General features: G+C 51.2%; 1 protein-coding gene across 1 annotated transcript in view; it reads right to left on the reverse strand.

Moving 5' to 3' along the window:
- The window catches only part of CHD5 (chromodomain helicase DNA binding protein 5), a 104242-nt gene that overhangs the window by 11812 nt on the left and 69363 nt on the right, over positions 1-23067 (reverse strand). Inside the window, exons 26-37 of the mRNA XM_084821682.1 lie at positions 21623-21797; positions 21032-21124; positions 19308-19396; positions 18985-19118; positions 17362-17506; positions 15488-15656; positions 15172-15245; positions 13846-13975; positions 10797-10895; positions 8124-8261; positions 5915-6023; positions 963-1095 (exon numbers count right to left, since the gene is read on the reverse strand). Coding sequence (XP_084677808.1) covers positions 963-1095; positions 5915-6023; positions 8124-8261; positions 10797-10895; positions 13846-13975; positions 15172-15245; positions 15488-15656; positions 17362-17506; positions 18985-19118; positions 19308-19396; positions 21032-21124; positions 21623-21797 — 1488 coding nt within the window. The remainder of the gene's footprint in view (positions 1-962; positions 1096-5914; positions 6024-8123; positions 8262-10796; positions 10896-13845; positions 13976-15171; positions 15246-15487; positions 15657-17361; positions 17507-18984; positions 19119-19307; positions 19397-21031; positions 21125-21622; positions 21798-23067) is intronic.

Genomic DNA, 23067 nt, shown 5'->3' on the forward strand with positions numbered 1-23067 from the left:
TATCTACTTGCAATTTCTTGCTTTCGAACTGCTAGGTTGGCAGGAGCTGGGACTGAAGACGGGAGCTCACTCCATCACGCAGCACTCGGGTCTCGAACTGCTGACCTGCCGACCTTCCGGTCTGCAGTTCAGTGTCTTAACCACTCAGCCACCGCGGCCCTTTAGTGCTCCATAGCTGCTTACTAAAGTTTTTTTTAAAAATTCAGGAGGCATCAGGGGTGGGATGCATATGAGTGGAGTAGACTGATTCGAGGGGGAGGGGGAGATGGGCAAGATGGGCCCTGTTGAAAGTTATTAGCCACAAAAGCTGACTGGAGCATCCATATTCAGAGACAGTCTATCTCCCAGTTCCATTTTCTGGGGAAACAAGCAACACAGGAGAGGGCCGCTGCATTCACAGCCAACTTGTGGACTTCCAGCAACTGCTGCAAACAAAAGGTTGGTTCTTTTTGGACTGATCCAACAAGGCTTTTCTTATGTTCTTATATGAATCCAAATCCACATTCCACAAGGGCAATCATGGGAGAGAGGGAGGAAACCCACCCACAGACCCTCTGGAGATTGCAGAGTACTTGGTACTCTAAACCAGCAATTTAAATAGTCTCAATGTACATCAATCCATCCTGGCTGATACACTCGCTATATGGAAGCTCGTTTTAGGTGTTTAAAGTACAACCCTATGTTTATACAGAAAAAAGTCCCACAATCCTATGCTGGTTTAGACAGAAAAAAGTCCCGCAATCCTATGCATGTTTAGCCAGAAAAAAGTCCTACAAATCCCAGTATGGCTGGCTGGGGAAAGCTGGGAGTTGTAGGACATTTTTCTGTCTAAAATGCTAATCCTGTCCTAATGCTAATGGCTGGTAACAAGGTTATCCTAAAGGAATTTTCCTGATCCTATCCTTTTTTTAAGCTAAGTGGCCGACAAACACACACACCTACCGACTTTCCCAGAAACCAACCTTGAATCGCCGCGCCAGGAATTTATTCTTCATCTCCAGGTAGTTGCCTTTGTGGATCTCCGATTTGAAGGGCTCGTTGAGGATGACATAACGGGGGTCATTTTGGATGTCCTGCCAGCGGGCGTAGCCATGACTGAGCAGCAGGGAGAAGCATTAAGGGAAATGCACGAGCTTTACGGAACCATACCTCATCTAAGGAATAATTTTAATTAGTAAAAAGGAGGACCTTAAAGCAGGTCGTTACTGTAAAGTCAATGAGATAGAGGCTGTCTCTTTTTCAACGCTTTTATTTTCCTAGATCCGCCTCCCCCACCCCCCGCATTCATGGGGGCTAAAAAAGGGGGGAAAAAACTCCATTGATTCCAGTGGACAGGGGGCTAGCCCATGGGGGGGGGGTCAAATTTGTGGGAACTGGATGGGTGGGAAGGTTTAAACCTCCCCTACCCAAGCACAATCCTGATCCAGATTGGGTCACCATGCACTTGCTCCAACATCAAAAAAAAAAGTGAGAATCAGCTGCACATTACATATTTAATGTGGCATGTAGTTCAGCCCCCAATGTTGCTTTTTCAGACTGAGAATTAATTGGGGTCTGTCCCACCCCAACCCCAATCAATAAAGTATTGTTGTCTCTACATGTGCAGCAGCATTACGTCGATTTTGTTTTATGAAACGTGACTGCACGCTGTCTTGAGTCTGGGCCAGAAGTGTGGGGTATACATTCAACTCCCTAGGTAAACTGATGCTGTGGGTCTTAAAAGGGATACGATGAGTACAGAGAAACGGGGAAGTACAGAGAGAGTACACATCTCAAGATGCTGGAAAATATAACTTTATTTTCAATAAAGCCCAGTAAAGTTATATTTTGCATCGTCTTGAGACATGTTCTCACTCTGCCGACCTTGAACAGGATCCACCCCAAGAAAAGTAGTTCTGCTGGTATGTGGCCAGCCAGTTCTAAGAGGCTTCCGATGGAAGAGACCCTGCAGCTTCTCAAGGCAAGCAGCAGATAGCCTGCTGAACCATCTGTAATAGTTGAGAAATTATTCCAATCCTTCCTTCCTTCCTTCCTTTCTTTCTTTTACAACATTTATATACTGCTCCACATCAAGAGATTCCGGAGCGGTGAACAATCAAAGATGAAAAGAAAAGAAGATAAAGGAATAAAACTCCATATTAAAAAAAACACGGGATACTGATTAAAAACTGTGGCTGGTCAGTCAAGGGAGGCTTCCTGAAACAAAGATGTTTTCAGGACGTGGTATTGAATTTGCAATGGAGAAGGAAATGGCAACCCACTCCAGGATTCTTGCCAAGAAAACCCCATGGAATGTATCACAAGGCTAAAAGATATGACGCCGGAAGATGAGCCCCTCAGGTCGGAAGGTGTCCAATATGCTACTGGGGAAGAGCAGAGGGAATTTCCAAGTAGCGCCAGAAAGAGTGAAGCGGCTGGGCCAAAGCCGAAAGGACACTCGGCTGTGGATGTGTCCGGTGGTGAAAAGAAAGTCCGATGCTGTAAAGAACAATATTGTTTAAGAACCTGGAATGTCAGATCAATGAATCAAGGTAAGCTGGAGGTGGTCAAACATGGGATGGCAAGATTGAACATCGACATCTTGGGAATCAGCGAACTAAAATGGACAAGCATGGGCGAATTTAATTCAGGTGACCATCATATCTACTACTGTGGGCAAGAATCCCTTAGAAGAAATGGAGTAGCACTCATAGTCAACAAAAGGATGGGAAAAGCAGTACTGGGGTACAATCTTAAAAATGACAGAATGATCTCAGTACGAATCCCAGGCAAACCATTCAACTAATTCAAGTCTATGCCCCAACCACTGATGCCGAAGAAGCTGAGGTTGATCAGTTCTATGAAGACCTACAGCACCTTGTAGAACTAACACCAAAAAAAGATGTCCTCTTCATCATAGGGGATTGGAATGCTAAAGTAGGAAGTCAAGAAATCACCGGGATAACAGGCAAGCATGGCCTTGGTGCACAAAATGTTTTGTGCAAAGATGGGCATGATAAAGGACAAAGAAGGCAGGGACCTAACAGAAGCAGATGAGATTAAGAAGAGGTGGAAAGAATACACAGAAGAACTATACAGGAAAGATCTGAATGTCCCTGACAGCCATGATAGTGCGGTCACTGAACTTGAGCCGGACATCCTAGAGAGTGAAGTCAAGTGGGCCTTAGGAAGCATTACAACAACAAAGCAACGGAGATGACAGTATTCCAGCTGAGCTATTTAAAATCCTAAAAGATGATGCTGTTAAAGTGCTGCACTCAATATGCCAACAAATTTGGAACACTCAACAGTGACTGCAAGACTGGAAAAGGTCAGTTCACATTCCAATTCCAAAGAAGGGCAACGCCAAAGAGTGTTCGAACTACCGTACAATTGCGTTCATTTCACAAGCCAGCAAGGTGATGCTCAAAATCCTACAAGCTAGGCTGCAGCAGTATGTGAACCGAGAACTACCGGAAGTACAAGCTGGGTTTCGAAGAGGCAGAGGAACTAGAGATCAAATCGCCATCTTTCGCTGGATCATGGAGAAAGCAAGAGAATTCCAGAAAAACGTCTATTTCTGCTTCATTGACTATGCTAAAGCCTTTGATGGTGTGGATCACAACAAACTGTGGCAAATTCTGAAAGTGATGGGAGTACCAGACCACCTTACCTGTCTCCTGAGAAACCTGTACGAGGGTCAAGAAGCAACAGTAAGAACCAGAGATGGAACAACCGATTGGTTCAAAATTGGGAAAGGAGTACGACAAGGCTGCATATTGTCACCCTGCTTATTTAACTTATATGCAGAGTACATCATGAAAAATGCCGGGTTGGATGAATCAGAGGTCGGAATTAAGATTGCCGGGAGAATTATCAACAACCTCCGATATGCAGACGATACCACCCTAATGGCAGAAAGCGAAGAGGATCTCAAGAGCCTCTTGTTGAGGGTGAAAGAGGAGAGTGCAAAAGCTGGTTTGAAACTCAACATTAAAAAAACGAAGATCATGGCATCTGGCCCCATCACTTCCTGGCATATAGAAGGGGAAGAAATGGAAGCAGTGACAGATTTTACTTTCTTGGGCTCCAAGATCACCGCAGACGGTGACTGTAGCCATGAAATTAAAAGACGCTTGCTCCTTGGGAGGAAAGCTATGGCCAACCTAGACAGCATAGTAAGAAGCAGAGACATCACCTTGCCGACAAAGGTCCGTCTAATCAAAGCTATGGTTTTCCCAGTAGTAATGTATGGCTGTGAGAGCTGGACTATAAGGAAGGCTGAGCGCCGAAGAATTGATGCTTTCGAACTGTGGTGCTGGAGAAGACTCTTACGAGTGCCCTGGACTGCAAGGAGGTCAAATCAGTCCATCCTAAAGGAAATCAACCCTGAGTGCTCATTGGAAGGACAGATACTGAAGCTGAAGCTCCAATATTTTGGCCACCTAATGCGAAGAGAAAACTCCCTGGAAAAGACCCTGATGCTGGGAAAGACTGAAGGCAAAAGGAGAAGGGGACGGCAGAGGATGAGATGGCTAGATAGCATCACGGATGCAATGAATATGAACTTGAGCACGCTCCGGGAGAGAGCGCAGGACAGGAAGGCCTGGCGTACTATGGTCCATGGGGTCACGAAGAGTCGGACACGACTGAACGACTGAACAACAACAACAACGTATGGCTGTGAGAGCTGGACTATATGGAAGGCTGAGCGCCGAAGAATCGATGTTTTCAAACTGTGGTGTTGGAGAAGACTCTTACGAGTCCCCTGGACTGCAAGAAGGTCAAATCAGTCACTCCTAAAGGAAATCAACCCTGAGTGCTCATTGGAAGGACAGATACTGAAGCTGAAGCTCAAATATTTTGGCCACCTAATGTGAAGAGAAAACTCTCTAGAAAAGACCCTGATGCTGGGAAAGACTGAAGACAAAAGGAGAAGGGGACGGCAGAGGATGTGATGGCTAGATAGCATCACTGATGCAATGAATATGGCCTTGAGCACGCTCTGGGAGAGACCGCAGGACAGGAAGGCCTGGCGTGCTATGGTCCATGGGGTCACGAAGAGTTGGACACGACTGAACGACAATTGAATTTGCCTCTTAATTCGCTATTACCTTAGTCTTCAGACATAATAAGTGGGAGACACAGAAGCAGCCATATACAATGCAGGCTGGTGACTCTGACATCAGCGTTGTGGTAAATCCACTCCAGAGTTCAGACAGAACTTTAGAATCATAGAAGAGTAGGGCTGGAAGGGGCCTACAAGACCATCGCGTCCAACCCCCTGCTCAGTGCAGGAGTCCAAGCCAGAGCATCCCCGACAGAGGGCTGCCCTGCCTCCTCTTGAATGGCTCCAGTGGGGGAGAGCCCCCCGCCTCCCTACGCTTCGCACCTTGGAGAGCTCCTTTGGAGTTCTGACTGAAACCTGGAGCAGATTCACCCCACACACTGACATCAGAGCCAGCAGCCTCCACTGGCTTTCCCCAAGCTGATGCCCCCCAGATGTTTTGGACTACAGCTCCCAGCATTCCTGAGCATTGGGCTGATGGGAGCTGGAAGGCACCAGGTTGAGGAAAGCTGGCTTATACAGTTTGATTCAAAGCTGCTCATTGGAATGTATCCAGTACACACCCCAGGACTCAGTAGCGAAACCTGAGCACACCAGTTCCTCTGTGACATCAGAGCAGTTAAGCCAATGGCAGCCAGTGGAGATTCAACACCTGCAAAAATGTCATTTGCGAAGATTCTTCACCAGCACACCGACTTGGCCTTCAGCACAATGCTACCTATATCTTATTCCATCACCATGAGAACTAAAAACGTACTTGCCTATTTGGATGCCAAAACCAGCCTTGTGCGTAGGGCAGCCGCACCCGCCCCGCCCCACTGATGCATCCTCTCTGCCTTCTCCCGCGTTAATCGTGAAAAAGGATACGTGACGATCCCCGCCAGAAGCCAGTAATCATGCCGCCGGTGCCAGATATCGTAAATCTTCCCCGAGGAGACGGCCGCCTTCTCCTCGTTCTGCCAAAGCGTGTGCAGCTCTGCGTAGCCAAGCAAAGGAATGCTCTGCTCAGCCACTGAGTTCCCGTGGGCTCCTTCGGCACTCAGTGGCCGGAACGGCGAGGGGCACAGCTTCACGGCGCTTCGCACGCACGCCGCGAGTCGGGTTGCTCCTCCTTGGTAGTCTTCGCAAAGCCTCTTTAACAGGGCTGCAGAAGCTCTTTCAGCCTGAGGGCCAAATTCCCTTTTGGAGAAGCTCTCTGGGGCCGCGTTCCAGTGGTGGGTGGGGCCCAAGGCAAAAGAGGCGGAGCCAACCCCCTAAAATGCCTGCATATCTTTAGCTTCAAGCTCTTACTGTCCGTAACCAAGCCTCCAGAAAGGCATTTCGACTTTTTCCTTAAGGGAGGGGGGAACTGCACAACAGCTGGGAAACAACCAAACAATTATTGGTTGGCGGAAAGGGGGAGGGCCAGGGGAAGGGGCACGGCATCCAGGGAACCATGGGGGGCCCACCTGCTTAATTTGTTCCGCAGCCCAGCTTTATAAGGTAGGGCAACACTATTATCCCAGGGAGCTGAGAGATGGCGGGTGGCCCAGGGATTCACATGTTTGGCTGGTCATGGTAGACAAGCTGAAAACGGTGGTTGCCTTGAAACCTGCTTTTTCCTTTGCCCATGACCCAGCTTCTGCGTGAGGTCAGGAAAAATTCCCAGTTCTTTGTCCCAGCTGAGCAATCCGGAACCCAGTAGAACCGTGGGGATAATCCCTGCTCCTTTTCCAGCTCCAGATTTGGGGCCAGGGATGGAAGCAGGGAATCGCTACAGCACTGGGCTGCCAAAATGTTCCAGACATCTTCCTCTCCACTGTGGAACTAGATGGGGGGGTCTTCCCTGTAGTTGTGTTGCGCTTCTGTGGGAAGTACGGCTGTGGGGATAATCATGACCCCCTCCCCACTCCAAACTGGAGAGGAGGATTGGGGGCTCCTTTCATCATACTCGCCAGGGGGAGATGGAAAACTCGCCTTGGCGAGTATGGCAAGTGGAATTAAGCTAGCCTGAGGATATCTTCTGAGACCATGGTCGGGGCAAGATTTGAACCCAGGTTCACAGTTCTACCTCTGAACCTACACTAGCTCTCTCAGGAGTGACCTAGATGCATGAAAGAGAATCGCAGAGGTTTTGTATCCCCTCCCATAAACTCAGTCACAAGGGTTTCCAGTGAAGGTAGTTCCGAAATTCATCCAGGAGATATCAAGAATGGTTCATACAGCGTCAAACAGGAAACCAAGGGAAATGGAGGCCGGGGGGTGGGGGGGTTGCATGTAGCTGAGACATTTACTTGTCCCTCAAATTACCTGGCTAGCCCCATAACTCCCAGACAGTGTGCTGCAAAGGAACTGCTAAATGCACCCTGGGAAATGAATTCATTCAATAACTGAAGGCTCCTGTGAGTCTGAAGTGCCCACCCACAGAAGAAGCTGCCCCCTGTGTCTCTGCAGGAGACCCAGCCCTGGCCTCAACTCCTCCCAGTCAGTTTTCCACTGTGTGGCAACTAATTTGGCCCCCATTTGCACTAGGTGGGACTGGGTGGTTCCATCCGCCCCGACGTAGCTAAATACCCGCCCTCAAGAAGATTCGATACTGTATCACTGTGCAAGTCTGGCCTTGCCTCCTTCCCACCAGCCTCCCCCAGAATAGGTAATTCTGCTGTATCTCTGCATCAGGTGCAAATAATTCACTCCATCATTCCTAATGCAAAGGCAGAGCAGACGCGCCTGTGCTGAGGGGACGTCTCTGCATGAGTCACTGCTCTGGGCTTGCTGCCTCCTTCCATCAGCCCCTTCTGGGGGCGGGTAATTCCGCCATGTCTCCACATCAGTTCTGAGAGGACCACTCAATCGCTCCCTACGCAGGAGGCAGCCTAATGACGTGCCCTCAGAGGTGACTGCTCGTTGCATCTCTGCACAAGTCGCTGCTCTGGACTTGGTTCCTTCCAACCAGAAATACAGAAGGGGAGGTGTCTGAGAGCAGGTAAGAGAAAAGCATGCCTCCAGTTTCAAGTGAGAATGGAAGGAAGCCTGAGCTAGATGACTCCCGGGGGGGTTGGCTTCCAAGAGGAAGGGGATGCCTCCTCGTTTATACCTGTGAAACCCCCGTCCGCGATGTTGAACATGAATCGGATCCCAGTCTTGTCGTCCTTCTTCCCGTCCTCCTCGTCCTCTTTGTCCCCATTTTGTTGCGCTTCTGCTGTCTCCTTTTCTTCTGCCTTCGTGTCGTGCGCTGAGCAAAGCACAGGGGGCGTCAGATGGGGTGGGGCCGGGCCCCACGGTGAGCTGTCCCGGGAGCCGTCCCCTGTCAGGCGTGGCTGCCCTGCTCTTATCCAGGCTGGGGAGATCCCAGGCACAGGCAGGGCCCGGTCTCCGGGGACACAGCTCTGCTGCCGCCTCCCTGTCCGCCTCCAGGTTCCCTTTCAAATCATGGGATTTTCAAAAACGTTTCCGAATTCCTATATGAAGCAGAAACGAACCGCAGCACTCTAGAATTCGAATTTTGGCTGAGATGCTGAAGGAAGGAGGCAGACGCGCAAGTCTACCAAGGCTGCAGAAATGTTTTGTTACAATCATCTGTCTCCAAGTGCCAGCTCCAACGAGCCGTAGTTCAGAATCAGAGCACCGGCTTTGCATGCACAAGGCCCCAGGTTCGATTCCCGGCATCTGCAGGTGGGGCTGGGACAAAGCCCCCTGCCTGCTGCCAGTCAGTACTGACAATGCTGGGCTAGATGGACCAAGGATCTGACTCAGCCCAAGGCAGTTTCCTAATGGACCCCCAGAGCTTTTTCTCTATGCCCAAAAACAAGCGTCTTGTGGCATCTTAAAGATGAACTAATTTTTTCCGGCATAAGCTTTCGTGGACTACGGCCCACTTAGTCAGAGGTCAGGGCACACTGATACTTCCTCCAACTATGCCAGTAATACCTCCAGCTGGATCTTTGTCTCTCCAGCATGCTGAGAGGTAACAGCAACCGTGCCGGGAGAAACGGAATGGGTGAATTCCCTGGGGTGCTGACGGCCCTCTGTCAGCCTGCGGGCCAAATTCAATTTCAAAGAAGCTCTTGGGGGATGCACTCTAATGGTGGGTGGGGCTAAAGGCAAAACGGGTGGGGCAAAGGGGGCGGGGCAAAGGGCAAAGGGGGCGAGGCCAAGGGCAAAGGGGGCGAGGCCAAAAGTGCCACCATATTGTAGCTTGAAGGCCTTAATGTGGGTAGTTCAGCCTCAGGAGAGGCATTTCACCCTTTTAGAATGGGGGGGGGAACTACTCAAAGGCCGTGAAACCACCCAATGATCGGTAGCTGGGGGGAAGGGGGCGTGGCCCTCTGGAGATCCCCAGAGGACTGAATTTGGCCCCCGGGCCTGGGGTTCCCCACCCCCTTGTGTCATGCCTCCCTCTGACTCCTCCGAGGATGAAGAGGAATGGCAGGCTCCAGACCCAGGGGAAGGGACCAGCACAGAAGGAGCCCGAGCCCCCTCACACCCCGTGGAGCTTCCACGCCCAGCTGCAGTCTCCCCAGGGGATTCAGAGGGCGAAAGGCTGTTGACCCCCGTGGAGCGAAGGCGGCTGCATGTCCGGGAGCAGCGCAGGCGAGCCTCTGTCCGTCTAAGACAGAGAGGCTCTCAGAGGCAGGAGGACTGATGGGACGCAGCTGCCTCAAGTCGTGGCTGTCAAAAGGGGTTGGCAGGCTGGGACGAGACTGCTGGAGAACAACGTTGGATCTCATGCCAGGCCTCAGCCTCAGCCCCTCCTCGCCGCCTGGCTCGTGTTTCCTCGTGTGTTTTGGACCTCGGACCGGACAATGGACTTCTCTTAGCCTCAACGCTTTGGACTCACTGCCTGGGTAAAATATTCCCTGCTACGAGCCGCTTTTTCGCTCCCCCAGCCTTGGACAGGCTGACGACCGTTATCAGCCTGTGATTTATCGCCGCCAGCTGCGGTCCGCTGGTGGGCGCAACACCGTGGCGCATTCTGTGTCTTCTGCAATCGCAAGGCCGCGGGAGCCAAATGGGGAACTCGGCATGGAACACAACACTCTGAGAAAACAGGGTTTGGATTTTTAGAAAAACAAGCAAGCTCCCGGCCCTCAAGACCGTGGTGATGTATTTCAACAGGCATTTTAAGAAGCTGGATTTGAGAGGTTATATGCGGCAGAGCAAGAACTGCAGTGGCAGACAATGGTGGGGGGGACACTGGAAGCCAACTTATATCGAGTCAGGCCCTGGGTCCATCTAGCCCAGTGTTGTCAACACTGACTAGCAGCAGCTCTTCCACGGTTTCAAGCAGGATTCTCTCCCAGCCCTACCTGGAGATGCTGCCAGGGATCAAACCTGGGACCTCCTGCATGGAAAACAGGGGCTCTGCCACTGAGCTACAGCCTTACCTCTTGCTTCCCCCCAACCCACCTCACAGGGTTGTTGTTGTGAGGACAAAATGGAGAGGAGGAGGATAATGTAAGCCGCCTTGGGTTCCTTGCAAGAGGGAAAAAGGCGGGGTATAAATGCAATAAATGAATAGACAGACAGACAGACAGACAGACAGACAGCAATTTGCGTAAGCTAGCCAGATGCCCTCCAGATATGGCTATGCATGCTGGGGAGGATGGGGGTTGTAGTCCAGCAGTCTGTGGAGCACCAGGCTGGGAACATCTGACTTAAACTACACATAATACACACAGGTTAAAGCATCTCATCTCAGTGCCGTTGATTTGGCCAACTCTGGAAATTGGGGATTTGAAGCATGCAATCCTGGGGAGAAGATGTTTACCTGGCTTGGATTCTTTACCACCTCCTTTACAGGGGCTAGGATTTAATTCCAGTTTTTCCATGGGCTTTTCATTCTCCTGGGAGGCCTCATCTGCAGGAACTGGGCAGGCAGAGGGGAGTTCCATGAACAAGGGGAAGAAAACGGCGCATCACACAATGAGCTGACAAGGTGCAGGTCATGATATCCATCAAACTGCTTTGCTTTGTCCTCAAAAAGCTTCGACCTAGCCTGACCTTGGCTTGTGCAAGGGGCCCTGTGCATAGGGGTGGGCAAACAAGTGAAATTTGGGATTGCTAGGATTCTCTGAACATCATCTTGCCGCCCACCTCATGCCTTCTTCCTCTTCAGATTTCCCATCGCTGCTTACTCTGTGCAAACAGCAAAATCGCTCACATCGAGCAGTGGCCAAATGTGAAATTTGTGCCAATTTCCGAAATTTGCCCAACTTTCCTCCATAGACCTAAGCGGGGCTTTCAGTCTGCAGGAGGACAACCTGAACGTGAGCACATGCCTGCCAATTTGTGAACAGTTTCGCTGGACAGATGCTCATGCTGGTGGCTTCATACTTGTATGCCTTGTGAGCAAAAATAAAATTCTGATACATCCCTCCCCATGCGTGTATCTCAGATTGTGCAGGAGCAAACTGGGAGTGGTGGGGGGGTGGGGAGTCCATGATGCTGCCCCTCCAGCTCTTCCAGTGCAAAAGATGGCTGGTTTAAATGCAGCTGCCAACCACGGCCCTAAAAGCTGTGCTGCACGCGATGTCGCACGCTCATTCAGAAAAAAACTGCATTGGACTTACAGGCAAGGCGGAACGTGTTATTTGATTACTGTTCAAATGGCTTTTTGTGTCGCATTTGAGTGGTTGCACAATGACTGCAACCAACCTGGTATAAAGAGGAGGGTGTATTGCTGGTTGCTTTCATGTTGCTGTTGTTTGGCTTGACTCCTCCCACCCCCAAGGGCCAAACAACACAGGATGCAGACCCACAATCGGTTCTCTCAAAGGTTTGGTTTTTCTAAAACTTTTATCAGCCGGGGGTTGGGGGCGGGGGATTGGATCAAGGCAGGTTTCGTAGGGAGGGAGGGAGAGTTTTACCCTTTCATCTGCAACGTTTTACTCATTGGAATTGCTGCCACATCACAAGCTGCTCTTTGCCCTGCTGGAGGAAGAAAGATACAGCCGCCGTGCAGGCGGTTAACCACCTTTGTTCCTCAGCCGGGGCTAATAGGTGGTAGCTGCCTTGGAGGGAGAAGATTGAATTCAGGGAAACTAAGCGACTCCTGGGCCAGCACTGATCCTATTCTCCATCCCACCAACTGCTTTCAAATTTAAAAACAACAATAACAACAACCCACCACAGATATCCCAGGCTCCGTGTACTTTGCCCCATAACTGTTTTGTTTTCATATAGAATCTTAGAATATTAGGGTTGGAAGGGGCCCACAAGGCCATCAAGTCCAACCCCCTGCTCAATGCAGGAATCCAGGTCAGAGCATCCCTAACAGATGGCTGTCCAGCCTCGTCTTGAGTGCCTGCAGTGTGAGAGAGCCCACCACCTCCCTAGGTCATGGGTTCCATTGTCGTATTGCTCCCACAGTCAGGAAGTTTCTCCTGATGTTCAGCTGGAATCCAGCTTCCTGGAACTTGAGCCCATGATTCCATGTCCTGCACTCTGGGATGATGGAAAAGAGATCCTGGCCTTCCTCTCTGGGACAACCTTTCAAGTCCTTGAAGAGCGCTATCCTATCTCCCCTCAGTCTTCTCTTCTCAAGGCTAAACATGCCCAGTTCTTTCAGTCTCTCCTCACAGGGCTTTGTTTCCAGTCCCCTGATCATCTTCGTTGCCCTCCTCTGAACGCTCTCCAGCTTGTCTGCATCCTTCTTCAAGTGTGGTGCCCAGAACCGGACACAGTACTCCAGATGAGGCCTAACCAGTGCTGAGGAGAGGGGAACTAGTACTTCCCGGGATTTGGAATCTATGCTTCTATTAATGCAGCCCAAAAGAGCATCTGCCTTTTTTGCAGCCACATCCCATTGTTGGCTCATATTCAGCTTGTGATCTACAGCAATTCCAAGATCCTTCTCACTTGTAGTGTGGTTGAGCCACATATCCCCACGTATATATAGAAGTAGGGCCTGCAACAAATTGTTGCAGTACAGAGCCTGCTTAGGGTTCCAGCCCATCAGCCATGCTGTTTTCCAGGATACACCATCCACCTGAGTATGCTCAGCTGTTCTTATTTATTTACCATGGACATTTATGTGCCCAGCGGAGGCTGGTGGCTCCGATTTCAGTGGGGCTGTGATTCCATTCTGGGTTTCAGTCAGAACCAGGCAGAACTCTAAAGCAGCTATCCAAGGTGCTGAACCCTATCCCCAAACTAGGTTCTGCACCTTGGATAGCCCCTGTAGAGTTCTGGCTGGCTCTGGCTGAAAACCAGAATGGATTCACATCCCCACTGAAATCAAAGGCACCAGCCTCCACTGTATGTTCCAACTTATTTGCTAAAACATCATCGAAGTGGTAGGAGTTCTTAGGCTGTTACTTGGTGTGGGTGGGGGAAAGGTGCCCCCTTAGGTTGTTTCTGAACTTTTATATGTACTTCTGCAAATATTTGTGTTCCCCAAGCAAGCTGATGCCTCTCTCTCATTTCTCAGTGTCCCTCTTCTGGCCACAGTCCTGTCAGCACTCACTGGCTGAGTTCAGTATTAGAGGGACTGATTTTTTTTAAAGCCCCACCTTGCCTCCAGGGAGTTCAAAGTGGTTCTACCTCTGGCCATTTTGTCCAAACAACAACCCTGAGAGATGGTCACTGGTCACCCAGCGAGCTTCATGGCCAAACGGGGATTTGAACCTGGCTCTCCCCAGTCCAACCCTTGGAGCACTACACCACACTGGCTCTCCTTTTTAAGTGCAACATTACAACAAGCAATCAACAGCATGGCCCATTCTGTAGATCCCATTTATCGCACCACCACACACACACACACCCCCAGCTCCCTGGCCATGTCTGCTCATCCTCTCCAGAGCAACTCAGCCCCACACCTTGAACTGGCTGGTCCGGGTGAGGTTCTGCCTTTTCGCCCTCCTCAGCGCTCTCCTCTCCTGCTTTTTCCTGGCTCTCAACCAACTCTTCTTTCTCGTCGTTCTCTGTCTTCTCTCCACTCGCCAGCACCTTAACACAAAGCACACTTTCAGTCACTCCAGGCCACTGACGTTAGCACATGGGTGACCGTAAATCTCCATCACCCAAGCTGCTTCACCGTTGGGAGCGCACCCCCAAAGCCTTCCTTTAAAAGAGCGCACCTGCTGTGTCTCTGTGCTAGTCCCTGTTCTGGGTGTGGCTCCTGACTGGAAAGAGGCAAACCCTGAACACTGACTCCTGCAAAGAAGCGACAGGTAGCCTCCTGGGAGGAGGGTGGGGACGTGATTGCCCTGAAGAAAGCCTCTGGGATGCAGCTCACAATTCCCCCACCGACTGCTCTAGGGAAATACCAGTGGTTCAAAACAAGCCCTCCAATGTGAGTCCAAAATATGCCCGTCGCTTCTCTGCAAGATCCCTTCCTCCAGCTTTGCCTTCTTCCTGCTGGGATGGGCCAGTAATAATGGTGCTGTTGTTCTCTACTGGTTGTGAGTCAAATAACTCCTGATATGGAGACGCAGCAAGCGTCTCCACCATCAGAGGAGGTTACTTGTTGTGTCCCTGCTTTCAGCTTGCCTCCTTTTCTGCCCCCCACTCTATTTAAACTATGGGGAGAAAGTTAAGAATGACCAGTGAGGGAATGGTTGAGTCTCAACACTGAGATCAGGGTAACACTGTTCAAATTTCAGTTCTGACAGGAAAAAAAATCCAGATTTCAAAAGAGGGACAGCAAGAGGGACACCCAGCGGTCCTGGGACAGCATCCCAAACATGATAGGCTATATTGCAGGGGTGAAATATTCAACTCTGAGGGTCGAATTCCATTTCTGAGAAGCCCTCAGGGGCTGCACTCCAGTGGTAGGGACCAAACAAGGGGTGGCCATTGGAAATGGTGTGGCGGAGGGCCAAGAGAGGGTCCTTTAGATCCACAGCTCTCCTGGGCAGCCCTCAGCCACACCCCCAAACAGGCCAATAGTTCCTTCCCTTTGATTTCAATCGGAGGAATTGGTTAAAAGACAGAAAATCCCTGGCCAAGGAGAGAAAAAGGAACAAAATCGCCAGAGGCTCCGATGTCAAAGCTCTCCGAGATAATAGTTAGGGTTGCCCCATTCATTTAGGCAGAGCTTCATCTGGACTCCGCTCCTCAGAGGACAGCAACTGGGCTCTTCTGACGGGAATGAAACGCGCGTCCGAGCTAAGCGGGGGAACCTGAGCCTGGCGCTCCCCTACCTGGCTCTCCCGGTGCTTTTTTGCCGTTGGCTCCACTTGCTCCTTCTCCTCAGGGAGGCCCGTGGGCTGGGGGTCTGCTTTATCTGAAACAGAGGTTAAGGTGCACAACTAAAAGGCAGGCCATTCTGTCCCAACTGGTCCAGAAATTCACCTTCTAGACTTGCGCAGGACATATCACAGCTGACAGTCGATTCTGTCTCTGTGGTTATTTTCGTCACTTGTGCTGTGGAAGGCGGTGGACTCTTGTCCAGGACGCTCTAGCAGCAGGAGTCCTGCATAGGCAGGGGTGGGGTCCTTCTCAGCTCTATGTTTTTACCTGTCTGTGTTTTACCTGTCTGTGAGGTGGGCCCCACCTGCCCATGAGCTGGGCTGGCCGGCACAGGAGTGTTTGGGTCTGAAGAGAGAACTTCGCTGCATTTCTTGCTGCCTTCCGGAATTAGGTCAGGGGTGCTGTGCTTCCCATTGACGGGCTCAAATTCTTGAACCTGCAACCAGTAGAGATCGAGAAACTGGGTGGAGGAGGGCACTGGGATGGACTCCATAACAGACTGATGTAACCTGAAAGACCCCCTTCTCCCATGTGAGCGTGCCCGGTTCTCAAGTTCTTCGGGGAGGCCCTTCTTGCGAGACAGCTGCCTCCAGAGGTGCGTTGGGGGGTAACATGAAAGAGGAACTTCTCAGCGGCTGCCCCCTGGCTGTGGAACTCCCTGGGGAGGGAGACTAAGTTCGCTCCCTCTCTGCTGTCCTTCTGCTGGCAGGCAAAGATCACCATATCCAAGCGGGCCCTCGATGTGTAGGTGGGTCTGTGGGGCTGGATGCTGGTCTTACTCTGTTATCGTTGCATTTTTAATTGTGTTTACCCGCAAACATAATTGTGTTTTACCCTCAAACATATGTGAGGGTCAAATGGGTACCAAAAATGCTATTTTAGGGTAAAATGCAGACAAAGCTAAGTATTTTGTGTGAGGGGGAGGGAAGATATTTTAAAAATCATGTGAACTTTCATGCACCTTTAAAAAAAAACAGATGTGGAAATGGGATGGAATGGACTGATGAATGAATGCATGAGAAACTGGCACACACCAGAAATGGACTGATCCATCCATCTCTATGTGTAGTCCGTTTAAGTAAATTAGATTAATCCATTAATAATATTTTGATTGACTAAGAAGCTGCCTGTGACTTGACTGGTCAGCAGGTTTTAATTTAATTTATTTGTTCATTTATATATTGCCCAACTGCAAGATGCCCTCGGAGCACTTTCCAATTGCTTTTTGTAAAAAATCCAAACTAATACAATACTAAGCAAAACAATAAATACAATAAGAATGTCAAAATAATAAAACATTAAAATATTTTTTAAAAAATGTTAACGAGCCAGCAGTAAAGTTAATATCAGGACAACAGATTATAAATTAAATGCCTGTTGGGAGAGAAAATTCTTAACCTGGCGTCTAAATGTATACAAGCGAAGACACCAGGTGGAGCTCCCCACGAAGGGCATTCCACAGACAGGGGCCACTGCCGAGAAGGTTCTTCCCTGATAGCCGCCCGTCACACCATTGTGGGTGGTGGCAACCCAGAGAACAGCGTCCGACAACCATCTTGGCAATCAGGCAGAAAAAAATAATTAGGTTTTTGTTAATTATTTCTAAACGTGCGTGCTCATAAAACTGCAGGCAGCAAGATCTAAAACTGATTGATCAACAAAAACTCGTACAGTTAACGTACAAACGTTTCTTCCACTGGGTGACAGCCCAGCTTAAAACAGGCAGACCCGACTGACGGTTCCCTGGGACCGCAGCCCCGGCTTCATCCATCGGCCATGGAACCGAGGGCCCCCGGGCGGCTGCACCCCCTGCTGCCTCCCGGAATGAACATCACGGCACGGCAGGGGGGAGCCCAAGCCAGCCCCCTGCGTCAGCGGGAGGAGGAGCAGCTGCAGGGAGCGTGTTTCGCCCTCCCCTGCCAGAAAGGACAGATAAGAACTTTGAAGCTACGGACGGGTGCCTGAGTTCTGCTTCTTTCCTCCTCCTCCCTCCCAGTCCCTTTTCCTTTTGCGTTGCGTCTTTTAGACTGTAAGCCTGAGGGCAGGCCCTGGCTCGTCATTCATCTTCGTAAGATGCCCTGAGGGCCTTTTTGGGGCTGAAGTCTGAGGTAAAAAGGCTGCAAATCAGGAAGCTCACCCACCTTCTTCCTCACCAGCGACATCACGCCAATGCGCGTCAGCACATGCTGGCGGGACAGTCCCTCGCGGGGGACGCCGTCGGCAAAGGTCTCGGCGCCGTCCGCCCCGGGCTCACACAAGTGCCTCATGAACAGGGACACGTAAGCTCTGAGGAAGAAAGGAAAGGGAGGGAGGACCCAGAGCCAAGGGCTTCGATTTCCTTTGGCTTCCCAGAGAAAGCAGGAACACATGGGGTGGTGATTGGCCACCATAGCTCAAAAGAGCCTCCATGGACAGAGGCCATGTACCCCTGAATGCCAGTTGTTAGGGTGCAGTCGTGAGACAGGGGTGCTGCCTTCGCACCCTGCAGAGCAAGTCATGCCAGGCCACTTGGGCAAGCGAGCCAAGCGGCATACTACGGCGGAAGGTAAAATACTCTCCAGCTCACCAGATAATCTGGGCAGGGAAAAAATACCTTCCCTTTTCAGGGCAGTTGCAAGGGCTACTGAGACAAGGAACATCTGAAGCAGAATCTGGGTAGATTTTGGACTACAATTCCCATCAGCCCCATCCAGCATGGCCAATGACCAGGGATGATTTATTTATTTGTTTGTTAGATGTATAGAGCGGTTTCTCTCCAGACCAGGCCTGGGGGCCAATTTTTGTCCCATGGATTCCCCATGCGAAAAATTTATTATTATTATTATTATTATTATTATTATTATTATTATTATTATTATTATTTTATGAAACATGGTATCCAGAGAACTACAGAGAGCCCAAAAGGTGAAATCGAGCTTGTTTGCAAACAGCATTTCACCCTTTTAGGGCTCGAAGCAGGCTGGAGGTAGGTCTACTCACAGCTGACAGAGGCTCCCTCAAACCTATGGTCCCTCCCCAAATGGGCTTTGATAGCGTTTTGGCTGGGCGGGGGGTGCACTCACAGGTTAGGCCCAAAAAGGTTTTCTGGAAAAAGCAGATATTCATCTGGGGAGAGATGGGGGATGGATGCACCTCTTCACACACATGACAGTAAAAACCCAGGACAGGCAAGGCTTTCAATATTCCAGACCATGCATCGGTCACCTTTTGGGGCACATTCGGCAATTTGAGAAACTGTCCTGGGCACCACCACAAAATGGCTGCCACTGGGGGCGTGGCTAGTCACAACGGACAAGTAACCTGCCCCAAAGACTGCCCCAAAATACAAGACAGAGGTGGACTCTGAGCCCCAGCACACCACTTTGAAGTCAGTGTTCAGCACCAACAGAAATTTATTTCACAGAAGGCAAACTTTTTTTCTCTGTCTCCCCACATTCTGCCAGCCAGCTTATTCCCTCTACTTCTTTTCCTCTCGTATACTGAATTCCTCTCACGTACCCACACGCACGCTCCCTCTCAAAATGTGTTATTTTAAAAAATAAAAAGTGGGCAGGGGGGAGCACCCCGGTGGGTGCCAAGAAAGGTTGTGTCCACGGGCATCCTGCTGACGACCCTGCCCTCGACAGCGCTGATGTTAAACCAGATTAAGGGGGGATCGGGCCCATTCCGCCAAAGAGCTTGCCTTGGTTTGCCGCCACTCCTGAGGATTCTGAGATGGGCTGGAGAGGGAGTGGCAGACAAGATTTGCGGGAGGACTGCGGTACCTGAACTCCTTCTCGCTTTTGCCACGGAGGTCCCGGACGAGCCAGTGGGAGTTGAAGGCGTCCTGCGGGGGCATTCCCCAGCGCATAATGGCGTTCAGGAAAGCTTTGCGCTGCCGGGCATTAAACCCCAACACCTGCAAAGAGAGGCACGACGGGGTGGAAGGGAGGGCAAAGACCCACCATGCGTTTTCCACTCCTCCCCAGCGCACTGGCTCCGCTTGCATCTTTTTCTTAGACAAAATGGCGCAATGCCGGAATCCAATCCCAGGGTGGAACCAGCTGTCCCCTCTGACCCAATGAGTGCAGCGGTGTCTGAGACATACCTCAATGTTCCCGCCAACTCTTGCCAAGAGCGGTGGGAGGGGCTTGTCCCTGTCACTCTTCAGCTGCCTCCGGGACTGCCTTCGGCCACCTAGAGATCATCAGATAGATCCTGAGTCAACAGGCTCAGTTCCCTTAAAGGGAAAATGCTCATGCAGCAGAGGAGGAGGGAGGCAGGGCGCTCTAGGCCAAAGCAAAGCTGTCTACACCCAGCACTGGGGCAGGGGGAAGCATTAAAATTCTGTGCTGAGCTAACCATGAGGACTACAGTCTTGCTTTTAAAAACAAATCTGAATGCCGAGATTTTAAAGAAATTGAATCCATCACTCCCTACCACACTATTTCTCTGCTTCTCTGGAATCAAAGCATCCACACAACCCAGGTCAGAAAGGGCAAGCCAAGAGCTCCATACAGACACCAACTGTCTACTGATCCACCACCCACCTGGCTTCTTAGATTTGCCCACCAGAACCACAGCCAGAATTCCCAAGCGCCAAACTCCGTTGGCATTGAGACTCAATCCTGAAGTTAAGAGGGGTCTCAGAAGTGACGCCACCATTTTCTTTATTCTAGCTGGCGGGTTGGGGGGGTTAATGGAGAGAGGGAGAGGGAGAGAGAGAGAAGCGAAAGAGAGAGAAAAGTGAGTGCCAGGGAGAGTTATGTAGGAGACGGAACTGCAGCAGGCATCTCCCTCCTCTCCTGCATGGCATGCTGCAGCTGCCAAGCCGTCTCTAGCACTCAGTTGTCAAAAGGGCAAGAACGGCATCCTCCTGTGCGCTGGCTCAGTCTAACTCAGGGGTGAGGAACCATTTTTCCATCATTTACCAATTCCCTCAGGGATCATCTTTTGGGGCCACGTGGTGGTGGCTGAAGCCAAAAAGGGCTAGCTGAAGCCAAAGCTGGGCAGGGCCAGAGACAGCACCACCTGTTCTCTCTCTCTCTCTCTCTCTCTCTCTGCCACCCCCTTCTCTCTCTCTCTCTCTCTCTCTCTGCCAATGCTTTTTCTTTCTCTCTTTCTGCCAGTCTTCGCTTTCTGCCACCCCCTTTTCTTTCTCTTTCCACCACCCCTTCTCTCTCTCTCTCTCTCTCTGCCAGTGCTTTTTCTTTCTCTCTTTCTGCCAGTCTTCTCTTTCTGCCACCCCCTTTTCTTTCTCTTTCCACCACCCTCTCTCTCTCTCTCTCTCTCTCTCTGCCAGTGCTTTTTCTTTCTCTTTCTGCCAGTCTTCTCTTTCTGCCACCCCCTTTTCTTTCTCTTTCCACCACCTTTTCTCTCTCTCTCTCTCTCTCTCTCTCTCTGTCTTTCTGCCCCCCATTTCTCTGTCTCTCTCTCTGCCATCCCCTTTTCTCTCCTTCCCTTTTTTGCCATGCCCAGTATAGGCAAAGCAGGGTGGGGGGAATCTACAAGGCGGATCCAGATTATAGCTTGGATTTAAAAGTTGGTCTCAGATCTGTAAGGGGGGAGGAAACAAGGATGGCTGCGCTAAGTGAATTGGATCCTCTGTCTTCTCCGTTTCTTGCTGGCCACAGACCACCTTCGCTTCGCCCTCTACTCCACCTTGCTCCGACGTCTGGCAGACACCAGAACTGATCCTTGGCTGGGGTTCATTCATGACTCTCAAAGTCCTTCCAGAATCAGGTAGCCTCAAAAGGCCCAAGAGCGGCTGGCTGAACAGAGACATCTGTAGATGGAGGAGCAAAAGGACGCCGTAGCAAATGCCCAACTCACTCTGGCCTTCTGGCCTTTCTTCAAAGTCTTCGTCCTCATCTTCGGAGCCAATGGAGTATTCGGACTGGTTGTCCGAGAGCTCATCCTGCCACTCTGCCAACGAAGAAGAGCAGGAGGTCTCAGAAGGGGGAAGCAAGGGGTCCGGCTGGATGGGGCCATGGCCTGGGCAGCGAAGGCGGGCGCGGTACTCGCTCCGGGTTTGGGAGGGCCGTCCGGCAAGGCACCCTCCACCCACCTTCTCACTGCCACGGTCACCAGCTGCCCTGGCCCCTCCTCCTCTTTCTCCTCATTGCTGCCACCGGCCTGCCTTGCAGGGCGCCAGGGAGCAGGGAGGCCACGCGTCTCCTGCTCCTCCTCCTCACCGCCCCCGTCGCCTGGGCCACAGCCAGAGGCGGGGAACAAGCAGGTGGCGATGGCGACGAGGAGGAGCACCGCCCGGGCTCTTGCCCGCAGGCCCCTCTGGCGGGGGGCGGGCCCTCGACAGATGCCCACCCGTGCCTACCGTTGACGCCAAGCCCGGTTAGCAGAATGAGGGGGCAGAGTCGCATTTCCGAATGCTTTTTTAAAAACCCTGCGACACAGTGGCCCTACCTTGGTCCTCCTGCGACGCATCGTTGTAGTTGACCTGCTTACGGACGCGCTTCCCCTTCCCGAGGTTGCGGGCCAGGTCCTCCTGCTGCTGCTCGTAGTGATGCCTCAGCAGCTTCTCCCAGTAGTCGGGGTCCACGTTCTCCTCTTGCTTGATGATCTCCCGCTCCACCTCCTCCTGCAACGGCGGCAGAGGGCGAGGGGTTGCGCACGCAGTGCCGCCGCCCCGGGGCTCGGGGAGGCGAGAGACAACGTCCCACCAGGACACTCCCCTCTCCTTCGGAGTCATTTATCGGCTAAATTTATATCCAGCCTTTTTCTGCAAGGAGCCCACGGCGCTGTACACGATCCCTCCTCTCCATTTTATCCTCACAACAACCACCCTGCGAGGTAGGCTAGGCTGAGAGTCCGTGACTGGCCCAGAGCCACCAGTCAACTTCATGGCTGAGCGGGAATTTGAACCCGGGTCACCCCAGTCCCAGCCCAACACTCGAACCGCTACACCTTGCAGAAAGGCAGGGCTGCATTCTGTGGCCCCTATGACTCTCACCAGAAGAACAGAACAGAATATAGTCATGGAAATCAAACTTCCCTCTTGTTCCCGAAAAGGGCTACTCCCAAAATTAAGGGCGAGAATTACCTGCCCCCAGAGGTGCCTGCCCCTCTTTAGTTTGGATCCCTGTTCTGTGTGAACCTCCTGATTGGAAGCCCACAGCAGTGGCACACGCAGAGAAACAACAGGCAGCCTCCTCCAAGGGCAAGTCATTCTGAGGTATCTCTGAACTGGCAGTGAGCCAATCGCATCCAATGCAGAGACACCGTCGAATCAGCTACTCTCAGCACAGGCTGCTCTGGAAAAGGCATGGCCAGGGCAGTGACTCATGCAGACACCCAGCAGGCACCCTCCCCTGTGGGAGGGTGCTTTGAGCTCTCTAGGCCACAACCTGGTGCCTTCCAAATGTTTTGGGATTCAACTGCCATCAGTATCAGCCAGCATGGCCAATAGTCAGGAATTCCGGGAGCTGCAGTACAAAACATCTGGACTACAAGATTGGGGAAGGCTGCTCCGGAACCTTTAATTATTTTATTTCACATGATGGCACGCAGTTTGGGATTTACTGGCTTAAAGTATTCTGCATCAGGAGGGGGAAAGCATGATGCCAGGCACTAAATCCCTCCTCCCCTGATCATGTGAAGTCCTACTAAGTCCCTCCCCACCACCCACTGCCCCATCAGGCTTTCAGCACTTCATTGAACATTGTTCATACATTTTCAAGCTGCCATTGCCCCCCTTAAGGGCTAGTAACATGGGTTTATATTTTTTAAAATGGAGATGCTCAGGATGTTGGATGCAGGAACCAATACTGATCTCTGTGCCCCTGTGGTGTGGTCACAAAACACACCAAGCCATGCGGGGAGGGGGGAGCCCTGTGCAATCCAGCCGACAT

This window comes from Heloderma suspectum, chromosome 15, assembly GCF_057233095.1.
Source record: "Heloderma suspectum isolate Gila_16-S chromosome 15, 16-S_ref, whole genome shotgun sequence".
In the NCBI taxonomy this organism is placed as follows: Eukaryota; Metazoa; Chordata; class Lepidosauria; order Squamata; family Helodermatidae; genus Heloderma; species Heloderma suspectum.